Raw genomic sequence first — 15,033 nt, 5'->3', positions numbered from 1 at the left:
GCATGCTATTCCATCCTTTTTGCGCTTAGTTGGACCATCATTTATTTTTCAACAGGACAATGACCCCAAACACACCTCCAGGCTGTGTAAGGGCTGTTTGACCAAGAAGTAGAGTGATGGGGTGCTACGCCAGATGACCTGGCCTCCACAGTCACCAGACCTGAACCCAATCGAGATGGTTTGGGGTGAGCTAGACCGCAGAGTGAAGGCAAAAGGGCCAACAAGTGCTAAGCATCTCTGGGAACTCCTTCAAAATTGTTGGAAGATCATTTCCGGTGACTACCTCTTGATGCTCATCAAGAGAATGCCAAGAGTGTGCAAAGCAGTCATCAAATCAAAAGGTGGCTATTTTGAAGAACCTAGAATATAAGACATATTTTCAGTTGTTTCACACTTTTTTGTTAAGTATATAATTCCACATGTGATAATTCATAGTTTTGATGCCTTCAGTGTGAATGTACAATTTTCATAGTCAAGAAAATACAGAAAAATCTTAAATGAGGTGTGTCCAAACTTTTGGTCTGTACTGTATGTCTTGTGCATTAAAGACTAAGTACTGGTTATGGTGCTATATTAAGCAGGGAAGTGTAAAGTTAACCCCTGCTTTGCTGACCAAAGACGTGACATCTGTTCCAAAAGTGGCACGAGACCAGTGCGGATGACACGGAGGATTCCAGAATTATCCAAAGACAATCCAACTTAAGTCCAGGTGACACTGCACAGATATTAAAGCTACATTTCATCCATGGACTTTGTTTTGTTATCAACATTTAATTTATGGACTCTGATTGACACATGATCTTTCTAATAAAGAGTACAGTTTATGGACTGAACAATAATGAATACAATTATAGACTGTTACAATATCTACACACTATAATTTATTTCAAAGGAGTTTTCATCTAAAGACTTTGTTTTAAAAGAACCAAGAAAATGATGGGATGAAGCCCAGATGACAAAAATGATTGCGACTGGACTAGTGATTGCTTTAATTTAGATTTAGGGAAGTATAATTATACATTTTATATGAATATTAGTCACGGCTTACCATAACATGACTCAACATCATTATGCTATTGAATCATTATAACAATAATCCGATATTGATAATAATATTACTATTATTATTATGGACATTAAATTATATTGCCAAAGAAGAAGAAAAGAAAGAAGATCCTGTTATCCTAATGATGAACCTTTCTACTTTGAAGATTCCAAATGATGTCTGTCACCCTCAAAAGGCGGAATTGTAAAATAGTAATTATATACTTTATAATTAATTATACATACGTATTCATTTTATACTTTTATTTCTATAGATTGGGTCAGCCTCGTGGTATGGTTTAACTGACACGACGTGCTATTCTTATACTTAGCTGGTTAATGCTGTTATGATCTGCTACAAGCACTAAGGAAAGACAGGAGATCTGTCCCTACAATAGAACTAAACTAGATCCCTACGATGTAACGGGGAACCTGATCCTGCGATCAGACCCGCTAAAGTCCTCGGCTAGACTGTACGAAGACCTATAGATGCAAGGGAGGGATCCCTACAAGAACTAGGGACTGGGATAAAGTTGGACACCTCCTAGCAGAAATAGTAACAGTCAAAGACAAACACACAACAAAGAACATAGAGGTCCGAAGACCTAGCAAAACTAACAGAGAACGGAAACAGAGCACCAAGCTAGCTCAAGAGTAGTAAATACAATGAAGTCCAGCAAGGCCAGGAGGGCGGAGCTGGATTAAATAGGCAAAAATGGTCATGTGACCAGCAAACTAGAAAAAACCTAACAGGAGAGTTCTAACAGTACCCCCTCTTCTAAGAGGATCCCCCGGATCCCCTAGGACCGGGCTTATCAGGAAACCTCCTGTGAAACCCTCTGACAAGTCTGGAAGCAGAAACATCATCCGCCCTCACCCATGAGTTATCCTCGGGTCCGAAACCCTTCCAAGCAACTAGATACTGCAAACTCCCTCTATACCGTCTAGAATTTAGGATGCGGGAAATTTCATATTCCCCATCCTCCACCACCGGAGGAACAGTGGCAGAGGCGTCACCAACCGACACATCAGCTTTTTTCAACAGAGAAACATGAAACACCGGATTAATCTTCCAGGAGGTAGGAACCTCCAACCTAACAGCAGATTGGTTAACTATCTGAAGCACCTTAAAGGGCCCTACAAACTTGGGACCCAATTTTTTCGAAGGAATCCTCAAACGCAGATTCTTAGAGGACAACCAAACCATGTCACCAATAGCACCTCTTAGATTTTTTGTTAGACTCCTGAAGATTATCACGCACATCCATCCAAACTCTCTCCAAATCACCAGAAAAACTCTCCTCCTCCGGCACAGCCGATACCAATTTGGAGAATGACCCAAAAGACGGATGTCTCCCAGTACAACAAAAAAAAGGCGAATACCCAGCAGAAGAGGATGTATGGTTGTTAAGAGCAAATTCAGCAAGTGGCAGAAACTCAGACCACCCCTCTTGATTGTCTGCCACAAAGCAACGCAAGAACTGCTCAACATCCTGGTTCTTTCTTTCTGTCTGGCCATTAGACTCAGGATGATATCCGGATGAAAACGACAAATGAACTCCCAACCTATCACAAAAGGCACGCCAAAAACGAGCCACGAACTGAGGTCCCCTATCAGAAACAATGTCAGTAGGAACGCCATGTAGTCTGACAATTTCCTTGACAAAGGCCTTAGCGAGTGTCTTAGCGCAAGGCAGTTTGATGAAGGGAACCAAGTGACACATCTTGCTAAAACGGTCCACGACCACCCAGATGACCGTGAAACCTTCAGAGGGGGGAAGGTCAGTAATAAAGTCCATATCCAGATGTGTCCAAGGTGCACTAGGAACCTCCAGAGGGCAAAGCAACCCCGCAGCAATACGTCCGTTACAACACTTGTCATAACATTTAGGGCTCCAGGACTTAATTTCATTGGTAGACCAATCCAGTACAGGATTATGCAATTTTAACCAGGGCAACCCCAATATTACTGGAGAAGGCAAATTATTCAATACTACCAAATCCAAATTCTCTTGATGAACACCATTAATAGTGAGGGGAAATTCACAGACCTTGTGAGTAACACTCTTCAAGGGAGAGCCATCAACAGAAACCACAGCAATAGGGGATGACAAAGGTTTAGGTTTTAATGTAAGTTTTTCCAAGAATCCCCCATCAATCACATTCAGAGTAGAACCACAATCCACAAATACCCGAAATTCAATTAATTCTTCCGGAGCAGCGGTAGTAGCAGATAGGAATACTCCCTTTGTATTTAAACAGGCTATACGTGCATAACTGACCATTTTTTTTCTTTGTTCATACGAAGCACACAGTTCTTAATAAAATGACCAGAATTTCCGCAATAGAAGCACAAACCTTCAGAAAGCCTGCGGTCTTTTTCCTGAGAGCGGGGTGTCATCGCCCCAATCTCCATCGGCTCTCCTTTGTCAGCACAGACCCTCTCAGGACTCGGAGCTGACATAGCAGAGGATTTGCTCTCATTAACCCTTGCACGCAGTCTCCTGTCCACCCGTATAGCTAATTGCATTGCCTCCTGCAAGTTTCCAGGTGTGGGATAAGCAATCAGCAAATCCTTAACCCTTTCACCTAGCCCTGCAAGAAACAAGCTTTTCAAAGCTGAATCGTTCCACCCCACCTGGGCAGACCACCGACGGAAGTGAGAACAATACTTTTCCACATTACCTGATCCCTGCCTCAAACGTCTCAATTCAGACTCAGCAGATGAGACACGATCAGGATCATCGTACAACAAACCCAAAGCAGAAAAAAAAACTATCCGCTGATCTAAAGCACGGATCACTAGGTTGGAGAGAAAAAGCCCATCCCTGAGGATCCTTGCGCAAAAGTGACATTATGAACCCTATGCGCTGTGATTCATCACCAGAGGATCCGGGTCTTAAACGAAAATACAATAAACAAGCATTTTTAAAAGAAAAAAAATCTTGTTGTTCACCAAAAAATAGATCAGGCAGACGTACCTTTGGCTCTACCAAATGTGCTCCAGAACAGCTACTCACGTGTTGTTGGAGCTCGGCCACCTCCAGAGAGAGTCCCTGCAAGCGTTGAGCCAAATCTTGAACCGAGACCATGATGGAAACTGGAGGTCTTTCCTTAGAGAAATTTTTTGGGCTGGACTTACTGTTATGATCTGCTACAAGCACTAAGGAAAGACAGGAGATCTGTCCCTACAAGAGAACTAAACTAGATCCCTACGATGTAACGGGGAACCTGATCCTGCGATCAGACCCGCTAAAGTCCTCGGCTAGACTGTACGAAGACCTATAGATGCAAGGGAGGGATCCCTACAAGAACTAGGGACTGGGATAAAGTTGGACACCTCCTAGCAGAAATAGTAGCAGTCAAAGACAAACACACAACAAAGAACATAGAGGTCCGAAGACCTAGCAAAACTAACAAAGAACAGAAACAAAGCACCAAGCTAGCTCAAGAGTAGTAAATACAATGAAGTCCAGCAAGGCCAGGAGGGAGGAGCCGGATTAAATAGGCAAAAATGGTCATGTGACCAGCAAACTAGAAAAAACCTAACAGGAGAGTTCTAACAAATGCCATATATAGATAATAGATGCTATGAGGGGCCTATATAACCCATGTGAGACACAGGGAGGGGGCTCTCTCTTTTGTTACTTCACACTACATCAGACGGAGGATCTACGTGTTGAGGAAACCAGCTGACGATGTAGGACCAGACACATGGTCCATCGGGACATGTGCTTAACAAAGACACGAAATACCATTCAGGCTCCAGTGAAAGATGGACACTCATGAATCAATCACTTTGTAACTATTTCCCCTATTTTAAGTAACTGCTGCAATTATTCTTTTTAATGGACAATCCAAGAATAAACCGCTACTTTTTTTATTAGAATATCGTGATATATTCTTTGAACAGTCGCATCTGGTAAACAGTCCTATATATATATAAATAAATATACAAAATAAGTATATTTAACATCAGGTAACTGAGAAGAGAAGAACGGCGCTGGATACAGGAGAAGACGGCAGTAACGCAGTATATTAACACACTGACACTACAGCTTTATTCCCTGCACCCAGTTTGTTTACCTGCGCCTCTATCAAACTTGATAGCTCCCTGTGCTGTGTTATCTAACCTCACAGCCAGAGCTGGCCTCAGTGTCCAGCACCGCCCTCTGCACACTCATTGGCTGTCAGTATCGGCCCCAGCACCGCCCTCTGCAAACTCATTGGCTGTCAGTATCTGCCCCTGCACTGACCTCTGCCATTCATCCTAACATTGGGAATAACAGCTGTGTCTGGTCATCTGAGGAAAGCAGCACAATCACTGCACTCCACATCTACAGCGGTGACAGAGCCCCCCGTCTGCACATCACCCCCGACATAGGAATACTGGAAGTGAAAAGCCTATAGAGATGTGTAGCGCCTTAAAACATTCTCTCTCTCTCATTATTCTGGCATTTGGCAAATATTATAAATGATGGTAATCCTAACTGACCTAAAGAGGGAAAGGTTTATTCTGATTTCATGTCAGATACTGAGAAAAACATCATATGTGTCTTTTTATATAGTGTATGGAAACTTCTGGTTTCTACTGTAGGTGATATCCAGACGTCTATTGATCCTATCCTGAACATTATTGGAGAGTTTGGTGAATGGTCAGGACTGTCCATTAATTGGGATAAGTCGGTTATTCTACCATGTGATGATATCCCTAATTCGAGCATATTAGAACATACACGAATACAAACGGTTGAGAAATTCTAATACCTTGGTATAAGTATAACAAAAAGATCTCCGGATTACATTGTACTGAATCTATATCTTCTTCTGGAAAAGTATAAAAAGAAAATCGATGCGCGGTGGAGATTACCATTATCAGCTGTAGGAAGAGGGAACTTATTAAAAATGATATTGATGCCCCAACTCTTATACATTCTGCATAATGCCCCTATTTGGATCCATAATTCCCATTTTCAGAAAATTCATAGCAAGTTTCATTCTCTTATATGGAAAAAAAATCATCTAGGATAAAATGTGAATATCTACAAAGTGACGAGGAACCTGGTGGATGGGCGATTCCTAATGCACTAATATATTATATTGTAACATTAGGGAGGGTGGCATAGCGCTGCAAACCCAAATAGTATTAAGCGGTTAATTACCTCAGGACACCGTGGAATATTCCTATTCATATAGTGGAACTGAATGACCTCGCACACAAGAAATCAATATACCCTACACTTGCTCTACTCTACAAGGTCTGGGATAGGGGTAAAGATATAATGGAAATAGGAGACTGCAATGAATCTACACCTATATGGTTTAATAATAAATATGCTGAGTTCTGTAAATTAGAGGGATTTTGGAGTTGGGTCGATAAAGGAATATATACGATATAAAACATATAACATATATACGATATAAAACATATTGTGTGAAGGGATACTTAAGTCCTTTAATGAATTAAAGGGGGAATTTGGCTTGACAAACAATTCTATGAATATCTACAGTTTCGGCATTCATTTAATGCACAATCAAGATGGACTCCCTTTTGGGTAGAAAATAATACTTTTGTTAAGTTGGTATTAGAGAAGGGAAATACTAAGGGTTGTATTTCTGATATTTACTGGGTCCTTCTTGATAATTATTTAAAAATATTTCCTTCTCCAGCTAGACAAAAATGGATGGAGATATAGGTCCAATTTCTGAGGATCAATGGGGAGAGGTATTAGACCTGGTACCCCAATTATCTTTACATGAGGGTCAGAGATTTTCCCAGATCATATTAATACACAGGAAATATAAGACGCCTAGATTCCTATGTAACATAGGATACCGGACTGATGATGAATGTCCAAGATGTAAAATGGATGCTGCGGCCTATTACATACGCTATGGGAATGCTGTGAGATAGGTAAATACTGGAAAGGAGTTCTGTCTATTATAAAGAGGGTATATAAAATAGATATTCAACCAGACCCAAAAAATGTCTATTAGGTATATTAGAGGATGATATGGAATTTAACCCAATTTCAATAGGGATATCACATTTTATTTCAAGCTAGGAAACATATTGCATCCAAATGGATTAACCCCTTACCTCCAGAAATGAGTGAACTCAAAAATAGGATAAATAATATTATCAGATTAGAAAAAGGGTATATAAAAAACAAAACTCAATGAATACATATGAGAAAATATGGGGCTGGTGGTTGGATACACCTGGAATGCCATCAAGGGGGTTATTGTTGGAGAGACAATTTAACTGATGGGATGGGGGGGGGGGGACTGGCGAGGTCTAATGTTTCATTGAAATGTGTATTGGAATTCCTTAACATGTGGTATGGGTAATATAGCACACCTATATGTGTATAGGATTATAATGTTTATTACAATATTATGGTTATATAAGAGATTTCAAGAATGTGGAATGTTAATTGTAAGATATAGTAACTGCAAGTTATCAGGCGGTAATGGGCAAGCTGAAAGGATATATAGGAGAGATGCATGTATGTCATCCCTATGATATGTTATTTTATTTCATTATTGTATGTACTGATTTCTTGTTTTATCCAAAAAAAACTAGTGAAAAAAATCTCAAAAGTTCTCCACTGTGTGGGTTCTCTTGTGACTATCAAGAATCATTTTACGATTAAAACATTTCCCACATTCTGAACATGAAAAAGGCTTCTCCCCTGTGTGAGTTCTCTGGTGTTTAACCAAAGCTGATTTAAGGTTAAAACATTTCCCACATTCTGGACATGAAAAAGGCTTCTCCCCTGTGTGGGTTCTCTGGTGCCTAATCAAAACTGATTTTTGGTTAAAATATTTCCCACATTCTGAACAAGAAAAAGGCTTCTCCCCTGTGTGGGTTCTCTTGTGGCAATCAAGAACCATTTTACGATTAAAACATTTCCCACATTCTGAACATGAAAAAGGCTTCTCTCCTGTGTGAGTTCTTTGGTGAGTAACAAGATCTGATTTCTGGTTAAAACATTTCCCACATTCTGAACAGGAAAAGGGCTTCTCTCCTGTGTGAGTTATCTGGTGTCTATCAAGATGCACTTTCTGGTTAAAACATTTCCCACATTCTGAACATGAAAAAGGCTTCTCCCCTGTGTGAGTTCTCTGGTGACGAACAAGAGCTGATTTCTGGTTACAACATTTCCCACATTCTGAACATGAAAATGAATTCTCCACTGTGTGGATTCTCTGGTGATTAACAAAAACTGATTTCTGGTTAAAACATTTTCCACATTTGGAATAAAAAAATCTATTCTCCATTGTGTGTATTTTTTGATGTTTAAGAATATGCTTTTTGAGGGTAAAACTGTTTCCATTTTCTGAATGTGAAAATGATTTCTTTGCATTAGGAGCAGTTTGTATTGTAATGCTTATTTTATTTTGATTTTCCTTAGTAGTCGGTAATGAATCAGCAGACAGGATATGTTTCATAGAATTAGATGATAGATCTTTGCTGTGAAGGAATGATGGTATATCTGGAGTAATGGCATTCACTTCAATTGTATCCTGTGGGATCTCAAGATCATCCAATTTAAAAATCTTCTGTCCATCTGATCTTCTGGTACAGTCATCTGCCAAGAAAAAAAAAAAAATTATTAATTTTTAATAAAATATCCTTGAAATTTATATTTTTTAACATTTCTACTTAAAATGTCTAAACAAACAGATCCCTGGGCTACATGCTAGTCCAGGAAAATGAAAAAATATATGCTCAAGCTTAAAAATCAATTTTATTAGACACAAATCTAAAAAATAGAGGATTTTAAATATTCCTCTATTTTTTAGATTTGTGTCTAATAAAATTGATTTTTAAACTTGAGCATATATCTCTTCATTTCCCTGGATTAGCATGTAGCCCAGGGATGTGTTTGTTTAGATTGATTTAGAAGTGGTATGAAATCTTTATTTATTTTTCAGTGGGATTCTTGTGTTAATTGTACTTAAAATGTCTGTAGAAATGGCAAGTTATTGACCGAATGACATTTCACAGTCTAATAGAAAACCTCATAGGATGAACCAGTGGATCGTGGTGTCCAACTGTTTGTTCATTCTACCTTCTAAATATGGAATAAGAAGCCACCAAAAAATGTTATGTAGGCGAAAATGATACCAATAAAAACTTCTACTCATCTCACAAAAACCAAGTCCCCACTCAAGTCAAACAGAGGTTTCCACATTATTAGATTCTCAAAGGCTCTTTAGGATCAACATGGCTTCCATAAACCAATCCAGCAAAATCCGCTCTTTCGAAGTCCCCCCCTCGCTTCTGTGCCCAAACAACATTTGGCATCCATGTATTTGGCATTACTATAGTGAGAATAACTCACTTAATTTACGGTGTGTGTCTCCTGGAGCACAATCTGGGCACTATGTGTTTGGTAAAAAAAATGGCCAATGGCCAATGTGCAATTATTACTCTCCAACATCCACTGAGTGCTAATTTTCAGAAAGTGCCTATGTAGTCAAATTAATCAAAACTTTTATAGATTAATTCACTGAGGGTTATAATTTCCAAAATGAATTCACTTTATGGGGATTTTTACTTTCCGGGTTTTCTGACATTTTGTTATATTAGGGCTTCTGCAAATGGTGGGTCCCATCTCCTCTGGGATCTGCTCCTGTTACGTCTGCTTCTCTCACCAGTAGAGAAATTTTTACCGCACACTCATTCTGCAGGCGGCGCTGGTGATGGAGGAGACGTCAGAACCAGAAGCTCTGGGCGGCGCAGACTCTGTCCAGCCACTAAGATTAGGGTTGCTGGGACCTGTAGTACCATCCAGTCTGGCAGTATGGTGTGTGCTGTCCAGCTGGAGTAATCTGCTCCCTACTTCAGCCATTTGGAAAGCACCGCACCCTACTAAAGCTGGAAGCATATTGCCGGAAGCTGCCAGATACAGCCTTGTTCTCCTCTGGTTCAGTCCTCTGTGCTCAGCTCCCGGCTTGTGTATTTGTTTCCTGTTGTGATCCCGGCCCGTTTACTGACTACTCTTGTGTCTTCTGATTTTGTATTTTCTCTTCCCTCATGGTTCTGACCCAACTACCTGAATATTCTTCCTGCCATCTCACACCACAGAACAGCAGGTAACACCGTGGCCCAAGCCTAAGGATCTCTGTGTAAGAACAGATCCATGTAGTGGAGTTAAATAAGTGATGAGAAAGACGATCCCTGGGATCTAGAAAATGAAGTAGATAGCGCCAAGCCTGTTTGTGGTAGCCATCTTTTGAGCTGCCAGGTGACCATGAACAGTGCCCCCAATACATTGTGTCTGCAAACTATTCCAGCAAAATCTGCATTCAAATAGCTAAATGTCACTTCTTCTCTTCTTAACCTGCCATGAGCCCAGACAGTAGTGTACAACCGTATATAGGGTATTGTCAGATTCAAGAGAAGTTAGAAAATAATTTGTAAGGTCCATTTGTTTCCTATTATCCTTTGTGAAGAATCTCAAAGTTATCACCACATAAAGTGACACGTTAGATTAGAAAAATGGGACCTGATTAAAACGCAAAACTGGCTGCGGGAAGGGGTTAAATCAGAGTATTTTGGGCACCAACTACTATAGTCAAAAACTGTAAGTATAGACAACAACACATCTACTGAAATGATCAAACTCAACAGTCTCCATCAGTAAATAGTGAGTAACTAGTGGTGAAACCTCTCTGGGGTAATTAGAGTATGGGGCTCGGTGGCTCTTGGGAATCTAAACTATCGTAAGGGACAATATTTTCTATCAGATGAGTTTCAAGAAGAAATATTAGACGTTCAAAGAGAACTTTTTAAAATAGTGCAGAGATGAGGTGTCTTAAATTTAGATCTCGGACATTTGGAAAAAGCAATGGAGATCTTTTTTCAAAGACTAGCAGGGTGTAATGAGTCTCACATAAGTGAGGCCGGCCAATCCCACCACAACCTGTAAAAAAAAATAATTTTTTTTATTCTATGTTAGATCCCCAACAACAATGTATATTTGGGGAGAGACCTCCAACAATAAACTGGAGTTTAGAGAAAGTATTAGTGCCCCCATTTCAGGAGAGATTGTGCAGTAATCTGAATTCCTTAGGATCGAAAGCATAATGGAATTTATGACGTGGAGTGAATCCATGAAACCAGGGCTCGAGCCATGCCAACACATCTCCTGCAGGTGTGAATAAATGTATATTACAGCCATCAGCCACGCACAGCTTAGAGATATATCATGGCACAGGTGTAATGTTTTCTGTATAGTTTATCACAATCCTGTTTGAAGTTAGATTTAAAATAAATTTTAAAGTTTAGATAAAAGGAAACTCTGTTGTTATTGCATCATTACCCTCCGCTTTCTCTTACAGGCTCATCATAATATTTTTCTTTAAGTGATTTTCTCACTAGTCAGCACATTCTACATACGCTGCCATTTGGCTTTGTGGTTTACAGATCTGGGCAGGTAAAGGTCAGCGTCTTCTAATCCCAGGGCGGAGGTGGATCCTCCAGGTTGTAAGTTCTACAGAAAAGGGCTTTCCCAATTCACAAAGTCATTTGAACATTTTCAGATGGAGGAGAATGTTATGCTCTAGCAGCAAAATGCTGATCACACGATTGTGATACGGCCGGACTACACTACCAATAAAGCAGCCACAGCCGGTGTCTGAGAAGACTATATGACCTCTCTGCATTTAGTGGCTACTACTCACCTGGGTAGTCATATGTAGGAATCTCCTCTTTACACCGCTCATCACCCCTCACATATGTCTCTGTAGTATTAATATGGGTCAGATCTTCACCCTGAAACAAATATTGTAAAAGTCACAGACAGATGGAGAAGTCCCATCTATGATCAGCTCTAATCCTGCCATCTCCACCGTTCTCATTACACAAGTATAAAACAAATAATACTGGTGGATAAAACAAGACTGAGCATAAGACCCTCACAGCCGTCTACACATCATAGGGGAGATCTCATGACACCTTCTCTCCATCTACCTGATGATCCTGAGGAACATTGGGGTCTTCTTGTTTACAGTCCTGTGGAAGAAGAGGATGGGGACATCTCTCTGGTGTTGTCCTCTTACTGGATAGATCTGGAAGAAACACATACAGGGTCTGAATTCATTCTTTACATACAGATAATTATAGGCCGTGTGTATTTAGTCCTGTCTATTACCTGGTGATGTGAGGGGCTGGGGAACCTCTGTCATGACATCCTTGTACAGATCTTTGTGTCCTTTTAAATACTCCCACTCCTCCATGGAGAAATAGATGGCGACATCTTGACACCTTATAGGAACCTGACACATGCAATGATATCGTCATTCCCCAATCCCTTAATAGCGTACTGTATAATGTCCCAGCATTCCCAGCAGTGTCACCACTCCAGTCAGCAGCTCAATCATCTTGTAGGTGAGTTCTAGGATCTTCTGGTCATTGATGTCCTCATGTATGAAGGGATGAGGTGGAGGCCCCGTGATTGGGCTCAGGGGTCTTCTCCATTCCTCAGACATAGGGTCCTGACAGCGCTCACTAGAGGTCTTCTTCACTAGTGTGTAATCCTGATAATGGAGAAACACCTTAATAATGTAGCACCCTGAGGATTCGGCTGCTACAGGGGTATTACACCTCAAGCCAGAGGTGTGGTATTCCACTCCCGGGTAAGGATGGAGTGTGGAACTGAGCTTAGTAGGCTGCATGCACTACATACATCCCATTTCCGGGGGACAGAACTACGGTACTCCCACCAGTATATGTGCAGGTACGACAGCGTCTGTCCCTGGCTGGAGTGGGAGGGGGGTGGAACATCCCAGTAGTGTAGGGGCAGATAGGGGGAGCAGTCTGGGTAAAGCTAGGAGCCCATTGGGTGCTGGTCACCTGGGCTCACACATAGAGGGAGTATATAAGGTGGGCACCATCTTAGAATAGGGTCTTTGGTCGAGTTCAGAGGAGGAGCAGAGCAGAGGAGCTCAGCCAGGAGGGCTGACAGGGAGCTGTGGCTCCGGCTGGGCCCAGCTCCAGAGCCAAGCCTGCAGAGGAGAGAGGAGTCAGAAGGACCCAGAGAGAAAGACAGAAGGAACCCCAAGAACCCAGAATTAGACCAGAAAGGGTGGAGGGTTGGCGGACACGGGTACCGGAACCCGAACTGGTGGAGGCCACTAATCCTCAGCCAGAAACCGGAGGTCGTGGTCAAGATTTGCCACGACCCTCACCAAATCCACCAGAAAGGCACACCAAGCATAGGGTCAGGGAACCCAGAGGAGGTTTGACCACCAAGAGACCCGAGGGAGCCGGCCAAAGGTGGATCCCTGGTGGGAACGGCCAGGAGGAAGAGAGAGAGACAGGGAAGCTCAGGACCACGCTCCGGACTGCCTGGGAGTTGGCCGAGTCCAGGACCTGGTGGACGCAGCACGGCTCGGGTGGTCACTCAAGGCCAGAATGACCAAAAGAACACCAGTGAGTAAAAACCCTGAAACTGCACCTCAAGTCTCTGACTCTCCTTTCTACAACATAACTACACCCATCATCCACACCTGCTGCCCTGAGGCCATACCCCTCCCGTTGGGGGTTATACCACCACGCTGCACATCCTTATACACCTGGCCTCAGTGGACTGTTCTGCAGCGGCGGCTTCAAAGCCGCACTCAACGGGTGGCGTAGTCGATCAAATTAACATCTACTGCCATAGACTGCCACTTAGTTTGACACCCTGGGCACGGACCGGGTCACCGCCACAAGGACTGCTACCCCCATCGAGATCCGGCTCCGGGTATCCCCTGAACATGGCCCAGGGGGCGCGTCAACTTTTGGCGTAGTCGGCAGGATTTCGTGCCCGCAACCACCGGGTACTGCGTGCCTGAAAAAGACTGTTCAAACTTACCAGTGGTGAAAATTCCCGCCATCCGGCGCCATCTTCAGCCTTCTTCCCGCCATCGGTGAAGATTCCCGCCATCCGGCGCCATTTTCAGCTTTTTCCCGCCACTGGGAGACGATTCCCGCCATCTGAGAAGATTTCCCGCCCTGGCAGAGCGGACGCCATTATGGGCGTGCCAGAGGGTGGCAAGAGGCCACCTCCCATCGTGGGCCAGGACCAAGAATGGCGCCAAAAACGAAGACCGCCCCCACCAGCAGAGACTGCAATGATTGAGATGTCCATCAGCGTGGGGGGGTCTGCCCCTGGAACTGACAATCACCAAGTTGTCCCAGGACCGCCCTCAATGGGGGCGGATACAGAACAAAACAGAGAAGATGGGTGCAGCCTGGAGGAGTCTGGAGAGGAGTCTGGAGAGGAGTCTGGAGAGGAGTCTGGAGAGGAGTCTGGAGAGGAGTCTGGAGAGGAGTCTGGAGAAGCCGTACCCAGAGATGGAGGGAGAGTCAGGCAGCACCGACCCTGTGGTCAGGAGCCTGCTGCAAGCAACCACCTCACAAGACCTGGTGGAGATCCTAGCACAGCTCCCCCGAAACCGGGAGCGTGCACAGACAGCCTTGGAGGGCCTCGCACGGAGGATGGCCCAGGTGCAGCGAGAAACGCTGACGGAGTGGAGCAGAGAGATGGCCCAGCAGGCTGGAACCCGCCAGCGGAGCACGCCACCCGAGACGAGGAGTCAGACCGCCTCTGAGGATGGTGCAGGAGGAATCAAGGCCGGAGACGACGCCGAGGAAGGAGCTAAAGAAACGGAGGCAGGTAAAGGGGACGTCACTACCCCAAGCCGAGAAGCCGTGAGGCTGCCCAAGCTCCCCGTCGCAGAGCCCGAAATTTCCCCTGCCGTGCCCGTCGTTGCACCGTCACCGCTCCCGACTAGGCCTCAAACAGAAGCCGCGGCCACGCCCCCTGTGACGTCACGCGCCTCAACCCTGAGCGCGGCCAAGCAGGAGAAGCCACTGGCCTGGTCGCAAGGCCGAGTGCCCCCGGGCGCCGCAGTACCAACAGCGCCCTCTACCTCCACTGAGCCACCGGCCTGTACGCACGGTCAAGTACCCCCGGGTGCCGCCGTCTTCAC

General features: G+C 43.5%; 1 protein-coding gene across 1 annotated transcript; it reads right to left on the bottom strand.

The window, feature by feature from the left end:
• Positions 1-790: 790 nt before the first annotated feature.
• Positions 791-14,311, bottom strand: LOC141176152 (uncharacterized). Its single transcript, XM_073660150.1, has 6 exons — positions 13,914-14,311; positions 12,415-12,594; positions 12,210-12,333; positions 12,029-12,126; positions 11,740-11,830; positions 791-8,639 (listed from the first exon to the last, which is right to left on the bottom strand). The coding sequence occupies exons 1-6, from the start codon at positions 13,983-13,985 to the stop codon at positions 7,642-7,644; spliced, it is 1,563 nt and encodes a 520-aa protein (XP_073516251.1). The 5' UTR covers positions 13,986-14,311; the 3' UTR covers positions 791-7,641.
• Between the last annotated feature and the right edge of the window lie 722 nt (positions 14,312-15,033).

The sequence above is a fragment of the Phyllobates terribilis genome, unplaced genomic scaffold, assembly GCF_046119375.1.
Source record: "Phyllobates terribilis strain yellow unplaced genomic scaffold, ASM4611937v1 Scaffold_17__1_contigs__length_24005725, whole genome shotgun sequence".
Taxonomy (NCBI): Eukaryota; Metazoa; Chordata; class Amphibia; order Anura; family Dendrobatidae; genus Phyllobates; species Phyllobates terribilis.
Note: the sequence above shows the minus strand (reverse complement) of the source record. Positions and strands in the feature narration are given on the sequence as shown.

What these genes read in the sequence shown, in the direction of transcription:
- LOC141176152 (XM_073660150.1), bottom strand. Translation starts at nt 13,985, where the DNA reads ATGGCGGGAATCTTCACCGATGGCGGGAAGAAGGCTGAAGATGGCGCC. An exon ending in GGCGGGAATTTTCACCACTG is followed by an intron (nt 12,595 to 13,913) that starts GTAAGTTTGAAC and finishes CTCCATTATCAG; the next exon opens with GATTACACACTAGTGAAGAA. An exon ending in TTGAGCTGCTGACTGGAGTG is followed by an intron (nt 12,334 to 12,414) that starts GTGACACTGCTG and finishes TGCATGTGTCAG; the next exon opens with GTTCCTATAAGGTGTCAAGA.